Source organism: Bos javanicus, chromosome 11 (assembly GCF_032452875.1).
Source record: "Bos javanicus breed banteng chromosome 11, ARS-OSU_banteng_1.0, whole genome shotgun sequence".
Lineage (NCBI taxonomy): Eukaryota > Metazoa > Chordata > Mammalia > Artiodactyla > Bovidae > Bos > Bos javanicus.
Window position 1 is genome coordinate 21634647 of NC_083878.1, and position 19362 is coordinate 21654008.

A 19362-nucleotide genomic window follows, 5' to 3' on the forward strand; every position below is an offset into this window, starting at 1 on the left:
TGACTCACACCCTTAGCCCCATCTTAGCCTGATAAGGAAAGTAAATGTATAGTTTATTGCACAGCTAATTGACTTGACTTGGAACGGCATCTGAAACTCCTCACTGAGAGGAGTTAGGGCTCCACACATTGAGAAAAGGGTTGGGCTTTGGCTACAATCCACAACAGCCGCCCTCAGCGGCACTTTGGAGACAACAGAAAGCTCTTGTTCATTATAATGACATACTACTACTACTACAAGTTAGCAACTCTGTAAGCCATAAAATGTAACTTATACCCAATGTTCTGATTATCAGATAAAGTTGGTCCACATCTGATTTTCCAGGCCAGAGCGGCTGGCCTGTCAGCAGCTCTGCAAAAACACAACCAGTAGCCCATATGTCGACTGAAGAACCATACTGGGTATCCCCCACAAGAAGTTCGGGAGCTCGGTACCATCTTGTAGCGACGTAGTCAGTGTAGGCATCTCCTGGAACTGCAAATGCATCAAGAGCAGGTCAGGCTCTCTGAAGAGATCAGCGTCAATAATTCTCAGAAGCCACGCTTCTCCTAACAGGTCACGCAGTGACGCACTAACCCAGGGAACTGTTACACTGTGTACTCAGAGAGTAAATTCCCCTTCCATACTATTAATATAAAATAGACAAGCAACAAGGATACACTGTGTAGTTCAGGAGATTATAACCATTATCTTGTAATAAGCTATCAATATAATGGAGTATAATCTGCAAAAATGCTGAATCACTATACTGCACACCTGAAACTAACATAATACTATAAATCTATACTATAGTATATTAACATAATATATAAATTTTTTAAAAATTCAACTTCCAAAGATACCTTAGCTATTTATTAACATCTATGTAATCCCAAAGAGAGAGGCCCAGGGTGAGGGCATGGGGAGAATTTCTGTAGTGCAGCTTTGAGAATAAACCAGCTTCCCAAAGCACCGTCAGGTCCTGTCAACAAACTGACTACGCGCACACCCACCTTGCAATGTGTCTGTTGTTAACACATGTTTCCACTTGCTGCAGAGTTTTAGATTCAGGGGGAGATAGTTACTGTCCCCCCATTCCTTTGGTTCCTCTCTCTCTGGGATGACTTCTTTGCTTCTCAGCACTGTCTCTGAATCCTCTCTGTAATTTACAGTTCACTCTCCCAGTCTCATCAGCTCCATGAAGATTTTCCCAACCACTCTAGATCACGTTAGTATCTCCCTCTGGGGAACCATCTGCCTCTTCGCTTTAGCACTTTATTGCCAATCATCTTGTGTTAGTCTTTTGTTTCTTCTACTTCGGATTATAAGTGCATGAAGACCAGAAATGCATCTTTTAGTTCTCTTCCTTTCCTATGGGCACAGCACATAAATGTGGCTGCGTATGAACTAATGTACTGACTAAAAAATTAAAGTGAAATTTCCCTTTCTGAATAATAACACTATAACAATTAGCATAATTCAATATCTAAAGAATTTAAACTATATCATTTCATAATTATCTGTATTGCATAACTTAGTAAAAAACTTGCTACTTACTCAGAATTCGTGCAAACCCAAAGTCACAGATCTTGATTATTCCTTGCTTAGTTATTAGAATATTTTCAGGTTTTACATCTCTGTGAATACACTGTAAGAAAATATTTAATTATTTCCCTGAGTCATCAAAACAACAAAGCATAATAAACATTAACTATTAGTTTCAATGATAAACACAGGCTGTGAGATAAACACAAATATGGTTTTCCTTCTTTTTTTCTAAAACCTTAAATTAGCAATTTTTCATTTGTAAATCTTGTCATAACAAAAAAGTTGCTATACTAGGGAAAAAATTAAAATAATTATTGGATGGGAAAACTGAAAAAAAAATTTTTGAGAAGGGTGTATTATATGATTATTTCTTCCACTTTTTACTGAGCCCTATTTGAATAGTAAGAAGTAGAACCCTGAATGAAACAAGAAAGTCCTAGTGTATAGCATAGAGAACTATAGTCACTATCCTATGATAAACCATAAAGAGAAAGAATATTAAAAAATAATATATATGTATAACTGAATCCCTTTGCTGTACAGCAGTAATTAACACAACATTGTAAATCAACTATACTTTAATTAAAAAAAAAAAAAAAACCCTGAATGAGATTATACCCAGAGTGCCTCTAATAAGAACAGCTGCCACCCAAGAATCACAATTCAGGTTGCATAAATATTACAGATTTGAGAAACTGGAAAAACATTCAAATGACAACAAAAAGAAAATGCATCAGAGGGACCATCTTATTTACCATCTGGTCAGGATGTGTGAAAGGGAGCTGAGTTCACAGACCAGAGCTGTCCTAGGCCAGCTGGAACCTATGGCCACCTATTAACAAGAGATACCAAAGATTCAGCCTCAGGAGACGAGTATCCTCAACAGTGAGCTAATCTGCAACCATGAACAGCTTTCTTGAGGTGTGACCTCATGATGGAGTCGCTCCTGGGAGACCAGGTTGCCACTGGGAGGCACTCTCCCCTCCGGTGGAGAACTCGCAACTTGCTGCACCATCCCAGGACCCTCAGTGAAGCAAATGCTCCTTTCCGGCTGTGAGAGGGCCAAGCTGGGGGCGTGCATGACGGTGGGCTGAGTGAACCCCACCCACTCTTATCCCAGAAATGGCTACTGCGTGCTGTGGATGCCCCAGGAGAAAACAGCTCAGGCCCTCGTCTTCAGAACTTTAGCTTTCCAGGTTATTCTCCCTCCAAACAAGCAAATAGGTTAAAAATGATCTTGCTCTTCTTCTACAACTCAGCCCTCACACGGAGCTCTGGACTTCTCAGAGCACTTCCACATGAATTAGTGCATCCTTGCAATGATCCTGTGCTGGCAGGTGGCAACCTCTGGACTCCTGATTTAGTACCACAACAATCAGCTCCCTCTGCCTGACTTCTCTGTTGTGATGTCAGTCCCTTTAAATATTCCTTTCAAACTGATGATTTTGAAAAAAAAAATTTTTTTTTTTTTGCTCTTATAATAGCTATCTAAGAAGAGAAAATGTTGAATGCTAAATTCATTCTGGGTCATGGAAAAAAAAAAATCCGGCACTCATACTGCAAGCTTGTTTGTATTTAGTCTCAATTACTGTCAACTGTTTCATCATTTGTATGGCCATCAGCTAGAAGAAACCTTTTAAGGCCTCTTAAAAGTCCGAAGGCCTTAGATGGTAATTTTTAAAGCTACACTGTTCTAACATAACCAACATAGTTTTCATCCTACCTTTTAGGCAACACATTTATGAAAACTGGATTAACACTGAGTCATATTCACCTATAATAGCTACTGATTTAATAAGAACAGGTTATGTCCTTCAGATGAGTCTGCAGCAAATTCTAAGTTTCTGAATTATGTGTGGTACTACCAGGTAAATGGACTTATACTGCTACCTGTCTAGTGGCCTACTGAAATATGCAAATCCCTGTGAAATTTACAGCCACTTGTTTTCCAACCAAAATATACAACGGCTAATGAAGTACAGACAAGTCCCAAAGAAACAGAGAAAATCATTTAGTGTAGGTACAGGTAAGAGAAGCTACAAATAAAGAAGAATAGATGGAGTACTGGAGAAGGAAAAAGAGAGTAAAAATCACAGGAACAGTAAGAACCAGAGCATGGAGAACAGAAGATGCTTTGACATACAGCATTCACTTTCTCCAATGCAAAACTGCACTCAAGTGTAAACTCTGTATGCCTCTTGCAATCAACTTATTTTCCACCAAAGAAAAAGAAAGTTGTAAGTCAGGGGAATCAAAACATTTTAATAAACTTGGGTTTCATACACAGCTTTTAGCAAACATTGCTTAAACTGGGTTATGCTGGCTGATGTACAATCTCATTTTTACAGACTCACAAGCCAGTAGGAAGAGGTATCCATGGTATTTTAAACCTGATCCTTAATTCTAAGAACCATCTCCAGAAACTTCCCTGCCAGAAGGTACCTCTTTACATAAGCCTGAATGGACATCTGAGAAGGTTGTTCTTTGAGCCTTATGGACGGACACTCATAATCAGAGAGGAAAGAAGCCTCCTTGACAACTAGGACACTGATATCAACAAGACGATAATGGATGTTATAGCCAGACACACTCACATTTTGGAAGTCACTGTAATTTTGCCATTTTGATATGGAGTTTTTTTTTTTTTTTTTTTTTTGCCACACTGCATGGCTTATAGGATCCTAGTTCACCAACCAGGGATTCAACCGGGAACCACGGCAGAGAAAACACTGAGCTCTAAACATTGGACTGCCAGGAAATTCCCAGACATGAAGTTATTTTTCTCTAATTGATACATCAAATACATAAAAATTCATGAGTTGATAATGACGTTAAAGGGTCACTTCAGTTACCTCACTCTAGCCATATCATAGGGTAAAAAAGAACAAAATGAGTAGGTATTTTCTTAAGTCCAGTGCTTCTCAAAATTTAATGTGTAAACGAATCTCTTGGAGATCTTGTTAAATATGCAGATTCTGACTCAGTAGATCTGGAATGAGCCTGAGAGTCTGAATTTCTAATGAGCTCTCAGGAGACCTTCACCAACCACACTCTGAGTAACAAGGCCTTAATCCCTTACTACCTTGACCTTGGCTGGGATAACTGCTCTGGAGATAAAAGATAGTCATGGTCACCACTGTGAATCTTCAGCAACAACATGGGTGGGATTGCCTTTCCTATTTGAGAGTATCATGAGGGCTCCTTTAAAATAAGGAGGGTATAAAGGTTTTAGATGTAGTATTGTAACAGCTTATATATGATTTAGACTGTTTCCCTTTGCATATGTTTCAACTAATAGGTTTATTTTAAAAAGATACACAAAGGTTTACCATAGTGTAAGAAAAATGGGGTAACCAGAGTTCAGAAGTAATTTTCTTGTCAGAGAAAGAAAGTTTGTCTGAAAAATTATCCATTTGTAATAAAGGTCACGGGTTATAAGTGGGAGGTTTTCAATATTTTAAGGTTTAAGGTATAGAACATGTTGTTCCAAGCAGAGGAATGGTGGCAGTTGCACAGAGCTACAAGCACATTTGGGTTCACTCTAAACAGTAAGTCATAATCAGGTAGGTAAGTTGATTGATGGACTCATTCATTCATACATTCATCCAGTTACTCCATAAATGTTTCCTGAACACCATATATAAAAAGATCCAGACCAGGCATTAAAGAGATACATACAAAGATAAACCATCCACAGAGACTGCATTCAAGCTTATAATCTGATTATATAGAGCAAAGATCATGGCATCTGGTCCCATCACTTCATGGGAAATGGATGGGGAAACAGTGGAAACAGTGTCAGACTTTATTTTTTGGGCTCCAAAATCACTGCAGATGGTGACTGCAGCCATGAAATTAAAAGATGCTTACTCCTTGGAAGAAAAGTTATGACCAACCTAGATAGCATATTGAAAAGCAGAGACATTACTTTGCCAACAAAGGTCCATCTAGTCAAGGCTATGGTTTCTCCAGTGGTTATGTATGGATGTGAGAGTTGGACTGTGAAGAAAGCTGAGTGCCGAAGAATTGATGCTTTTGAACTGTGGTGTTGGAGAAGACTCGAGAGTCCCTTGGACTGCAAGGAGATCCAACCAGTCCATTCTAAAGGAGATCAGCCCTGGGTGTTCTTTGGATGGAATGATGCTAAAGCTGAAACTCCAGTATTTTGGCCACCTCATGCGAAGAGTTGACTCATTGGAAAAGACTCTGATGCTGGGAGGGATTTGGGGGCAGGAGGAGAAGGGGATGACAGAGGATGAGATGGCTGGATGGCATCACTGACTTGATGGACGTGAGTCTGAGTGAACTCTGGGAGATGGTGATGGACAGGGAGGCCTGGCCTGCTGCAATTCATGGGGTCGCAAAGAGTTGGACACGACTGAGCGACTGAACTGAACTGAATACACAAATAGTTATGGTAAATAAAATTTTTTAAAAATCATTTTAATTACCCATAAAACTCCAGCAGCAAACTTAGGTGAACTTGAATACCTCTCAGAGCATGGTGGAAAGCAACAAAGATGTGGATTCAATTCTGCATCATCTTTAGCAATTATTTGAAAGCACAATTTGCATCATGAAAAATATGTATCTTGTGAGCAATATGTCTCTATATTCTATATACTTTATCAATAAAAAGTCAAAGCTTCTGACTTACTCTAACAACAACAAAAACCTCACTTTCTTTTTTTAAATGGTTTTATTTAGTTTTGGCTGTCCTGGGTCTTCGTTCCTGGGCTTTGCTCTAGTTGTGGTGAGCAGGGCCTGCTCTCCAGCTGCCGTGTGCGGCTTCTCGTTGTGGTGGCTTCTCCTGATGGGGAGCACAGGCTCCAGGGCTTGTGGGCTCAGTAGCTGCGGCTCCTGGCTCTAGAGCACAGGCTCAATAGTTATGGCACATGGGCTTAACTGCTCCTTGGCATGTGGGATCTTCCCAGATCAGGGATCGAACCCATGTCTTCTGCACTGGCAGGTAGATTCTTTAACCACTTAGCCATCAGAGAAGCCCTTCACTGAGTTTCTTCTTAACACCAAGGGAAGCTTTCCTTAAGTACTGAAAATTAGTTGCATGATTGTGTACTCTTTTTCAGCAATCCTAGATTACCAGGATAGATATTCTGCTCTTGGCATCAAAACTGACCATATGGTAGTCTGTATCCTTGCCTCAACACTGCCTCTATGTAGGCACCAACTCAAAAGGTTATTTTTTTAAAAAAAACTATCATTATAGCAAAAGCACCCAAGAGCTTACTTAAAGACGCTCCCGCTGGCCTAAGATGGGACAACCTGAACATCAGAGAGAACAATGACTGCAAAGGACTGAAGCACATCACATACATAAAATCATGATGATGCCCTACACCCCACCGAACCCTTCACTCCTCAAGGTTGCTGGGAGACACTCTTGGAGACACCAGTTCATCACTGTGAGTACCGACATCTAAAAGGAATAATCACATATTTATCTTACTGTACTTTACAGTAACCAGGGTCCATGGTAAATTCTTCTCCATAGAATTCCAATTAATAAATGCAGAAGGAATATTAGAATTAGAAAATTGCCACCTTTTAACTTTAATGAAATACTGGAGAGAGGTAATAATGATCTCTAAATGCTAAAACTAAAAAAAGATTGACAGCAAAAGTGCTAAAGAAGGGGATCGAGTGAACATCTCTTGAACCTACTAATCTATTTTAAGACAATCCAAAGTGGGAAAGACGGCCAGACGTTATATACGCCTCAGGTAGCTGACACAGTAAGAAGTGTACAGTACTGTATGTGAAGCCTTCCTGTCTAAAAAGACTGAACCTGAGTGTGACAAGCCTCTGGATATAAACACCAATTTACAGTAAATACAGGCAAAAGAACAAGTTAAAAAACACACAGGAAGCAACCAGCCAAAAGGATTTCTATAACACAGGAGAAGTCAAAGCATGGTTCTAGGTTGGGAAGCTTCAGTATCAATTGGTAAACTGTTAGAACTGCAGATTCTCAGGTTTTATCCCAGACCTACGGAATCGGAAATTCTGGAGGTGGGCCCAGCAAAATGTGTCTTGACAAGAACTCCAGGTGGTTCTGATGCATGCTCAAGTTTGACACCCATGGCTCTGAAAAATTAATGATGGAAAAAAGAAAAAAAAGATAGAGGAAAGGAGACCTTTACAGTATAAAAGACTTAAGAGACGTTAAAAACAAGAGAAAATCAAGTGCCACGGAGGGTTACACTACTGATATTCTGAAGACTTATTTTAACCCAATTTAAAAATAATCATAGTACTGATTATTTAAAAATAATCATTAGTACTGGGGCAAAAGGAAACTTTTAAGTTCATACAAACTTTTAATTCATAAGGAATGAATAATTTGATTCTTATAGAAGTTGGAAAAAAGCCATGAATAATGCATTACTTTTCCTTGTATTCTGTAACTTTCTTTTGTTTTGCTCCTCTGGTTCTTATTCTCCTTCCACCATTAGCTCTTCAAATAGACCCCTGAGCCGTTTAGGAGAGAAGAGTCATCATGAAGAAATTAGCAAAGACATTAGGGAATGTTACTTACATTGTGTTTATGACAGAAGTTGAGAGCTTGGAGTGTTTGCCATAACACACTTTTGATCACTCCATCAGCAACTCTGGGGAAAAAAATAACAAAGGAAATGAAAACTCCTAAGATGTGTTTTCAGGAGCAGAGCTGGGAATAGAAATGGAATGGGTGGGGCTTGTCACAGCCAGTGGATGCAGTACAAAGGGAATCTTGGAAATGTTCTTTTTAAAAAATGTTTTAACAAAAATTGATTTGCTACTTTTTTCATTATAGCTATGTAACTTTCCTTTTTAACTTGAAATTTTTAATGCTTATCATGAAAATTCAAACAATATAGAAAAGTAAAGAAATAAGACATGTTCATTCAAATCTTGCTAGCCCAAAATAATTGCTGTAACTTACAGTGATTGTCCCTTTGGGAATCCCTGGTTCTCTTCCTCTCTCTGCATTTACTTTTTAACTTTAATATTAAAGTTAAATGCATTCATAAGGTTTGATATTTTTAAAGTTAAAAGAATATCCATGAAGAATTCTCTCATATCTGCCTAGCCAATCATTTCATCCTTGGCAAATTCCCCTGCCTCTTTCAGAAACACTGTATGCATTGAGGTACAGATACATATATACAGAATATGTATACATCTATTTCAGTGACCAAAGATCTCATTATATAGATGTATCATAATTTAGTAAGTCCTCATTGACAAGCAATTAGGTTTGATCCAAGTTTCATTTCTAGAAACAATGCTTCAGTGAATATCCTATCAACTATCTATGGCAGTTGTGCAATAATCTTTTTAAGGTAAGTTCTAGAAGTGGGATTTCTGGGATCTATGGGAGGCACATGATATATTTCGATCCTGCAGGTATGAACTTCAGGTAGAACTGAGGCCTGGTTTTGCAGGAAAAAAGGCATCCGTGAAGAGTGACCTTCAATTCATTGAATTCATGCTGGTGGTAAACACTCAAGCATATGCAAGAGTTGTTTTTATAACTGTTACTTACACCTGGTAAGATGCAGCTCCAATACTCTGGCCACCTGATTCGAAGAGCCGACTCATTGGAAAAGACCCTGATGCTGGGAAAGATGGAGGGCAAGAGGAAAAGGGGATGCATAGGGGATGAGATGGCTGGACGGCATCACTGACTCAATGGACATGAATCTGAGCAAACTCCAGGAGATGGTGAAGGACAGGGAAGCCTGGCGTGCTGCAGCCCATGGGGTCGCAAAGAGTCAGACACGCCTAGTAACTGAACAGCAACAGCACTTGCACCTGGTAAGCAGGCAGGCACACAACCAGGGGGCCAGGGAGGAACAAGAGCCCAGGAAAATGGGAGTCTGGGAGCTTCTCGCCTCTGCAGATTTCCTGTGTGGAAAATACTGGGGAGTATTTTCCACTTGGGGATCTGGGCAATGTGTATTCGAGAGTACTTAGTCTATTTTGTGTAACCATTTCTATAAATTGCAGCAATTACATTCCCTCTAACTTTTCTATTGATGCACTGTTTCAGGGCATTTCACAGAAGAGTCATGGCTTCGGTTCAAAACAGAATCCTTAGCACAGATTCCAGGAAGGCAGATTCCATTTTAGGCAAAACAACATTTATAAAAAATACCAACTACAAACAAATACCACAGATCTTACAAAGATAGTTATCAAAGAGAATACAGATTCACACAGAGCTCATTCCAGAAACACAGACTGCTGTAACATTATTTAGCCACACTCAGCAGTTTTTCTAAGTATTTTGTGAAATAAAACCTATAGAAACCAACTGATACTCAATGCTTCGTATACTGTGGGTGAATGACAAACATATAATGGAAGAATTGATAATCATGAAGGTCTGAAAGCAAAAACTAGACATCCTGAGACTTCTCTGTGGTCCAGCATGCTTCCACTGCAAAGGGCATGGGTTCCATCCCTGGTCAAGGAACTAAGATCCCACATGCAGCGAGGCGTGGCCAGTAACTAACCCTGATGCTGGAGAAGACTGAGGGCAGGAGGAGAAGGGGGCAACAGAGGATGAGATGGTTGGATGGCATCATCGACTCAATGGGCATGAATGTCAGCAAACTTTGGGAGATGGTGAAGGACAAAGGATGGCACCTGGTTGCTGCAGTCCATGGGGGTCACAAAGAACTGAACAACAACAACAAAACTAATTGTTTTAAAAAAAACAACAAAAAACATGGTATCCTGCTTCAAAACCAAAGGTGTTAGGGAGGGTGGCAGGGTCAGGGAATTCAGACTGGGTTGCCCAGAGGCTGCTCTTTCAGCCACTCAGGGGAATCCTGGCGCTGACATCAGAGCTCATTATCTTTTAGTTTTATATATAACTCGATGGGGAAAACAATTTCATTATCAGTGCCCAAGATGAATCAAGCCCTTCTCTGTAAACCCTTGTTATCCTAGAATAAAATCCAACCTTTATTGTGGCCTACCGGCCTCTTAATGATTTCACTTCTGTTCACCCCTCTCCCCTACCTTTATCTCCTGCCACATTCTCACTGACCTCCGCTCTGGCCCGTTAGTGTCTGCTCTTCCCTCAACAGACCACCAAAACTCTGTGTTTACTCTTCATCCTATGCCCCTCACCAGGAATTCTCTAGCTTCTCAGTGTGTTTTATTCTCCTCCAAAGCCTTGAAACTCTGCCAGGGCTTTCTTTACCTTGTCCGTTACTGTAGCTCCAGGGCCTCGAACTGTAACTGGTACCCAACAGGTCCTCAACTAAGCTTCCTTCACTGGCACTCTCAGAGACTATATAAACTCAAACCCTGTAATAAATCCCTTTTTGCTTAAACTAGCTAGAGTGAATTCTGTTGTTGAATCCTGATCAGTGCAGAATAGGACACCAGAATTGGGCATGGGAAGCAAAGTCGAGGCCTTGGAAAGGCAGGCTACCTGACTGGTTGGGTCTGAAGGCCGGGGGATCTAATTACCATCAGTGGCTGTAACCCTGGTGAATGGATACCCAGTGATGAACCAATTAAGTACATAATCGCGTGTGGTCATCTGTAATAAAGTGCCTATTCAGGGCAGGGTTTTGCTGGACTGAAAGTGATCAAACAAAACCGGAACACATAGGAAAGTAATAAAAGTGAGGTTGGGCTGGTTGTGTCTCACTTCGCTGGAAAAATTGAAGAAAACAAAAGGATAGCTTTAAGTAAGGCTTTGATGTTTTGGTTCGAGGCACAGTTAGGAGACCGGAAGTTTCAATGTTTGCCCTTATTTCTTGTGTTTTTAAGACTTGCTCCACTGACCACTGGGATTATCCCAGAAGTGACTGAAAAATCGGACACTGAGAATAGTCCTGCTGGGTGCTAAATGACAAAACAAATTGAATTTATGTGAAGTTAATTAATTTCTCAGTTAATTAACTGAGACATACACTTTGAGAAATGAAATGCGACACTTGGGAGTATTCACGGAACTAAGAGCATCCCAACCTCCTGCCAAATATCCCTTCTTTTTTACTTATTTACTTTTTGGCCACACCTCATGGCATGTGGGCTCTTAGTTCTCTGACTAGGGATCAAACCTCTTGCAGTGGAAGCGTGGAGTCTAAACCACTGGACCTCTAGGGAAGTCCCAAACGTCTCTTCTTACATGAAGTAGCCCTCAAACTTGTATGGAGACTGGTCTTGCCTTGTGGAGGGCCCCTCACGATCTCACTCGAGGCAGCTGTAAAACATGGGTGCTGTCAATTCTCCTCAAGGCTCCTTTCCCTGCCACCCGTCAATGTCTCCAAACTTTGACTAAAGTCAGATCTCAGCCTGTTCCAAAGGGCCTACTACAAAGTCAAAGAGAAGAAAAGAAGATTTGCACAGCGAAGAGAACTCTAAAAAGTGGCCAATCTATACTGGAGAATGTACGTGGAAATGGATTTCCTAGTGTCGGACCAGAAAGGAGGAAACACGACGTTACACTCGGCTGATTATAAACAGTTATGGGCACGCTTCCTATGGAGCCTGGCTCAATAAACTGCTTGGAGCAGCCAGGAGTGAGAGAAGGTGATTGCTGAATTGGTTGATCAGAATCTGGGTTAGATGGGTGCCTGTGCCAAATGAAATTGCAATGCTGGAAGTTCATTAGTAAAATGAAGAGGAAGAAATCCAAAGTTTTGGGGAGATAGGAGTGTTGGAGAGGATTTATCACATGCAACATGCTCATCTACTTCCCAGCTATGTCACTTCAAAGTATTAATGGTAGCAGTAATCTATGAAAAGTGAAAGTCATGTCCTACTCTTCCATGGAATTCTCCAGGCCAGAATACTGGAGTGGGTAGCCTTTCCCTTTTCCAGGGGTCTTCCCAACCCAGGGATTGAACCCAGGTCTCCAGCATTACAGGCAGATTCTTTGCCAGCTGAGCTACAAGGGAAGCCCAAGAATACTGGAGTGGGTAGCCTATCCTTTCTCCAGCAGATCTTCCTGACCAAGGAATCGAACTGGGGTCTCCTGCACTGCAGGCAGATTCTTTACCAACTGAGCTATCAGGGAAGCCTGTGTTTGTCCCCAAATCTGCAGTATTGCTTTCAGTTTTCTATTTGGTGCCAGACACTTCTACTAGGCTCCTCCTACCACAACTGCCTTCATTCCTTGGCTCAGAACCTACTGGTTCTTCTTCCATTTTCTAGTGTATCTATCCGAGAAGGCAATGGCACCCCACTCAAGTACTCTTGCCTGGAAAATCCCATGGACGGAGGAGCCTGGTAGGCTGCAGTCCATGGGGTTGCTAAGAGTCGGGCAAGACTGAGTGACTTCACTTTCACTTTTCACTTTCATGCATTGGAGAAGGAAATGGCAACCCACTCCAGTACTCTTGGCTGGAGAATCCCAGGGACGGGGGAGCCTGGTGGGCTGCTGTCTATGGGGTCGCACAGAGTCGGACATGACTGAAGCGACTTAGCAGCAGCAGCAGCAGTGTATCTATTTCCACTATCCAGTTAGGAAATGGGGAAACAGCCCCCAGGATGGATTCGTGGACCTGACAGGACTACCATGGGATGGATTCAGGTTAAATTTCACTGGGGACTCTCAATAAGCTTCCCATCCCCACAATACTGCTGAACCACAGTAACTTTCAAAGTTACTGGTGATTGGCTTTACTTCAGAGCATGATTCAGAGATTCCTGAGAGATTGGGTAGCTCTCTTTTCCCAGTACACAACTATCCTGGTAAATATTTGGTCACAGGCCATTCGGGAAGAGGCTGCTGCTGCTGCTAAGTCGCTTCAGTCGTGTCCGACTCTGTGAGATCCCATAGACGGCAGCCCACCAGGCTTCCCCGTCCCTGGGATTCTCCAGGCAAGAACACTGGAGTGGGTTGCCATTTCCTTCTCCAATGCATGAAAGTGAAAAGTGAAAGTGAAGTCACTCAGTCGTGTCCGACTCTAGCGACCCCATGGACTGCAGCCTACCAGGCTCCTCCGTCCATGGGATTTTCCAGGTAAGAGTACTGGAGTGGGGTGCCATTGCCTTCTCCGGGGATAGGCTAAGAGGAAGAATTAAGTACACACACATGATGTCAATGCAGGGCTATTCCCCAAGGATAGCTGCCTCCTTCACGAGGCCCTGGGTCTTGGCTATTATGATGTGCTTATACACTAAGTCACTTCAGTAGTGTCCAACTCTTTGCAACCCTATGAACCATAGCCCACCAAGCTCCTCTGTCCATGGGATTCTCCAGGCAAGAATACTGGAGTGGGTTGCCATTTCCTTCTCCAGGGGAATCTTCCTGACCCAGGGATCAAACCTGCATCTCTTGCATCTCCTGCATTGGGAGGCGGGTTCTTTACCACTGGGGCTTCCCTTGTGGCTCAGCTGGTAAAGAACCTGCCTGCAATGAAGGAGACCTGGGTTCGATCCCTGGGTTGGGAAGATCCCTTGGAGAAGAGAATGGCTACCCACTCCAGTATTCTTGCTGGAAATCCCATGGACAGAGGAGCCTTGCAAGCTACAGTCCATGGGATCGCAAAGAGTCAGACACGACTGAGTGACTTTCACTTTCACTTCACTTTACCACTAGCGCCACCTGGGGCTATTACGGTGGCTGAAGCCAAGCCTCTAGTTTATGTAGAAAAGAACTTTAGAGACCTGCCCATCTATCTTGTGTGGGAGAACCCATGGTCAGATCAAATCATTCTGATCACCACGCTGGCTCTGTTGTCTATTACAGGAACTTCTGGACATGCAGTACTCCTTCCTGGCCTCTGTCACCCAGGGACCCCATCATTCCTAGGAAACCAGGATGTCATTTCAAAGGAAGACTCTCCCTGCTTCAGCATGTGGGACATGCTGCTGCTCTTCTGGCTAAAGCACTTCTCAGTGCTCATGATTCACTCCCACCCCTCCACCAACCCACACCCATAGCTTTACAGGAAATTACCTATGATCAGTTTGCTGAGAAGGAAATTAATTCTTTTATATGTCCATCACACCTAGGTAAAGACGAATTTAAAAAAAATAAATTGAAACCTGATTTACAGACGTACATGCTGTGCTGTTGCCAGCCAGAAGTGGAGAGCAGTAGTTTTAAAAGACCATTTATAATTAATTGTTCCCTTATATATCTAATTCTTCACTAGATTTTAAATTTCTTGATGGTAGGACTGTTCTACTATGTATAGTGCAACGACAGTGAAGGGAATCTTTCCTGTTGGTAGGTGGTAATTTCTATCACATTACCAATTAACTTACCTCCTGGACCTATTTTGAACAGAGAAGGATTTTAGAGAATGGGAATGTATTATTTCAAATTTAATCAGATGACACCAGTTGCAGTTGCTTTACATACATGTAGTTTCTTCGATATATCAACTTGAATCAGCCATAGGTATATGTATGTCCCCTCCCTCTTGAACCTCCCTCCTACCCCCTTTTTTTCTAATTTATTTATTTTTAGTTGGAGGATAATTGCTTTACAATATTGTGTTGGTACATGCAGTTTCTTAACTGCAGCAAATCAAACACAGTCTCAGGGCTTACTCTGCAGCTATTGATCTAACAAATACTTTTCCCTCTATTAAAAAAGTAGAGGAAACCAGTTGCTTTCATTTGGCAGGGGAAGCAGTACATTTTCACCATCTTACTTCAGTGTTGAATTAGCTCTTCTTTGTGATATAATTTAGTCCTCAAGTCTCTAGACAATCTCACCATCTCACAGCTCATCCCGAACATCCATTACCTTGATCATCTTATATCTATACACCAGTTATTTCTTCGAACTGTGAATTTACCCTGATAAACAATGAAGCTGAAGCTCCAATACTTTGGCCACCTGATATGAACAGCCGACTCACTGAAAAAGACCCTGATGCTGGGAAAGATTGAGGGCAAGAGGAGAAGGGGGCGACAGAGGATGAGACGGTTGGATGGCATCACTGACTATTAGAGTTTGCGCAAGCTCCGGGACAGTGAAGCCTGGCGTGCTGCCGTCCACGGGGTTGCAAACAGTTGGATTCAACTTAGCTACTGAACAAACAATGGTCCCATAGGCTTGGTATGTATGCTGTTTAGTTGTTTACCTCTGGTTGCTATTCATTGGGTTTATACTCTTTGGGATGTTGAAGATTTTGGGAAGGGAGTGAAAGCAGACAAATATTTTAAATTAATCATAGTTCTCTGGAAGTAGCCAGCATTTCATAGAAAGAGTGGTGGGCCTGCATTGTTCCTATCTGCATTCCTTCATGTAGATCCAAGTCTTAGGGCTGACCCAAAGCACGCTGTATACCCTGGCACTGCTAAATACACTAGTAAAACACACTTAGTCGTTCAGTTGTGTCCGACTCTTTTCGACCCCATGAATTGTATGTAGCCCACCAGGCTCCTCTGTCCATGGGGATTCTCCAGGCAAGAGTACTGGAGTGGGTTACCATGCCCTGCTCACACTAAACACACCAAATATACTTTCCAAAGGAAAGCAGTGGAGTTCAGAGATCTCTGTGGTTGCTAAATACATACAAGACAAATGAGTTACTCAACTATGCCTTGTTCTTTCTTGCATCTGTGCATTCCACCAAGATCGCCCACCCAGCCAGTTCTTCCCCTTTTCAAAGTCTCAGCCCAAATGTGTCCTTCTCCGCAGAAACTTCCCTGATTCCCTGGGACCAACAGAGACTGGAGCTGTTCTTCTGTATCCGAAGCATTGTTGGTAACTCAATTTTCACTGTCATTTGTAATGGCTACTTTGAGTATCGGTTTCTTCATTAGATTTTAAGCTTCTTGAGCACAGGATTGTGCCATTATATCTTTCTAGCCTCTGCACTAGCAGAAGTGTTCAGTAAAATATTTCTGAAGTGAATGAATGAATCAAAGCATGCTCCACACTAAGGAGGCTATTAGGATGAATTAGATATGAGTTCTGCACTCAAAGGAAGAGAGAGTATGCACTTAAACACCTGTAAGGTAGTAAGTGCCAAGTACCGTAACAGGGATGAAAATAAAATTTCACGGATATTCAAAGGAGGGAAGCAATACCATTCAGAAAAAGGAATCTCACAGATAGTCAGAATGTCTAGGATTTCACATTCTAGAGATAATGATACAGATAGGGAAAGAGGACACAAAGTTAGGAGGAAAAGCATAAGCTAAGTCCTACAGGCAGTGGACTTCCTTCCTTTCACAGAAGGAAGAAAGAGATGTTCAGTTCAGTTAAACTGGTACATGGATTGAATGTATTATAGGTTTTATTTTCAGGGCCTTGAACAATGCATGATATTAAGCATCCATGTCTAACTTTATGAAAATGTATGTTAATTTATAAATTAATTTATATTTAAATTAAACAACAAATCTGTCCTCTAAAGCCAACATACAAAACCCTATTTAGCTCAAAGTAAAGTTGAAATATGAATTAATTCATTCCTTTAATTCATTCCTTTAACCGTTTTTTAAATTATTAAGAAAAATTTTTTTTGGTTATGCCTTGAGGCATGTGGGATCTTAGTTCCCCAACCAGGGATGGAACCCACACCCTCTGCACTGGAAGTACAGGGTCTTAACCACAGGACCACCAGGGAAGTCTCTAAAATTAATTTCTATTTTAAAAGTAAAATTAGAAAATTAGAGATGCCAAGGGAACATTTCATGCAAAGATGGGCACAATAACGGACAGAAACGGTATGGACCTAACAGAAGCAGAAGATATTAAGAAGAGGTGGTAAGAATACACAGAAGGACTATAAAAACAAGGTCTTAATGACCCAGATAACCATGATGGTGTGGTCATTCACCTAGAGCCAGATATCCTGGAGTGAAGTCAAGTGGGCCTTAGGAAGCATTATGACAAACAAAGCTAGTGGAGGTGAGGGAATTCCAGTTGAGCTATTCCAAATCCTAAAAGATGATGCTGTGAAAGTGCTGCACTCAGTATGCCAGCAAATTTGAACAACTCAGCAGTGGCCACAGGACTGGAAAAGGTCAGTTTTCTTTCTAATCCCAAAGAAGGGCAATGCCAAAGAATGTTCAAACTACCGCACAACTGAACTCATTAAACATGCTAGCAATATAATGCTAAAATATACTTCAAGCTAGGTTTCAACAGTACATAAACCAAGAACTTCCAGATGTACCAGCTGGATTTAGAAAAGGCAGAGGAACCAGAGACCAAATTGCCAACATCTACTAAATCATAGGAAAAGCAAGGGAATTCCAGAAAAACATCTACCCTGCTTCATTAACTACACTAAAGCCTTTGACTGTGTGGATCACAACAAACTGTGGAAAATTCTTAAAGAGATGGGACTACCTGACCACCTTATCTGCCTCCTACAGAGATTTCCATACAGAGAAATCTGTATGCAGGTCAAGAAGCAACAGTTAGAACTGGACATGGAACAACAGACTGGTTCAAAACTGGGAAAAGAGTAGGTCAAGGCTGTATATTGTCACCTTGCTTATTTAACTTATATTGAGAGTACATCAAGAGAAACGCTGGGCTGGAAGAAGCACAGGCTGGAATAAAGATTGCTGGGGGAAATATCAATAACCTCAGACATGCAGATGACACCACCCTTATGGCAGAAAGTGAAGAGGAACTAAAAAGCCTCTTGATGAAAGTGAAAGTGGAGAGTGAAAAAGTTGGCTTAAAGCTCAACATTCAGACAACGAAGATCATGGCATCCAGTCCCATCACTTCATGGGAAATAGATGGGGAAACAGTGGAAACAGTGTCAGACTTTATTTTTCTGGGCTCCCAAATCACTGAAGATGGTGATTGCAGCCATGAAATTAAAAGACGCTTACTCCTTGGAAGGAAAGTTATGCCCAACCTAGACAGCATATTAAAAAGCAGAGATATTACTTTGCCAACAAAAGTCCATCTAGTCAAGGCTATGGTTTTTCCAGTGGTCATGTATAGATGTGAGAGGTGGACTATAAAGAAAGCTGAGCGCAGAATAATTGATGGTTTGAACTGTAGTGTTGGAGAAGACTCTTGAGAGTCCCTTGGACTGCAAGGAGATCCAACCAGTCCATTCTAAAGGAGATCAGTCCTGGATGTTCTTTGGAAGGACTGATGTTGAAGCTGAAACTCCAATACTTTGGCCACCTCATGCGAAGAGTTGACTCATTGGAAAAGACTCTGATGCTGGGAGGGATTGGGGGCAGGAGGAGAAGGGGATGACAGAGGATGAGATGGTTGGACGGCATCACTGACTCGATGGACGTGGGTTTGGGTGGACTCTGGGAGTTGGTGATGGACAGGGAGGCCTTGTGTGCTGCGATTCATGGGGTTGCAAAGAGTCGGACACGACTGAGCGACTGAACTGAACTGAACTGAATCTTTTAAAAAATTTGATTTGCAAAATCTACATATGTATGTATGAAATGATATTAATTCTTCATTTGGCAAAGATTCACCCAATTTGCCACTTCTTTTTTAGTTTTGTTTACATACTTTTTGTCAAAGGGACTCTCTAAAACTAATATGACATTATTTGGCAGTTGAAGTTGCATTTCTTCTTCTTTAAAAAATTTCTTGGTTTAGTTGAACTTTCTCAACTATGGCTGATTCATGTTGAAGTTTGACAGAAAATAACAAAATTCTATAAAGCAATTATCGTTCAATTGAAAAATAAATAAGTTCACAAAGGAAAAAAAAACCATTGGCATTCTGATTAGATTTTTGTGCAATATATAAATCAGGAAGGAAGCCAAAATATAATAATGAATACTTCCATCCAGAAATATATGTTCATTTAAATAAAATCCTTTGTGTATCTCAGTTTTGTAATTGTTTTTAGGCAAAGTTTTAACATCTTTTGTATCTTTATTCCTAAACACTTTTATTGT

At 41.2% G+C, this 19362-nt stretch overlaps 1 protein-coding gene across 4 annotated transcripts in view; it reads right to left on the bottom strand.

Moving 5' to 3' along the window:
* The window catches only part of CDKL4 (cyclin dependent kinase like 4), a 54839-nt gene that overhangs the window by 13204 nt on the left and 22273 nt on the right, over positions 1–19362 (bottom strand). For 3 of the 4 annotated variants that reach the window (XM_061432146.1, XM_061432147.1, XM_061432148.1), the window contains exons 4-6: positions 8084–8156; positions 1537–1627; positions 277–474 (exon numbers count right to left, since the gene is read on the bottom strand). In XM_061432146.1, coding sequence (XP_061288130.1) covers positions 277–474; positions 1537–1627; positions 8084–8156 — 362 coding nt within the window. The remainder of the gene's footprint in view (positions 1–276; positions 475–1536; positions 1628–8083; positions 8157–19362) is intronic. The other variant, XM_061432149.1, reaches the window with a different exon arrangement.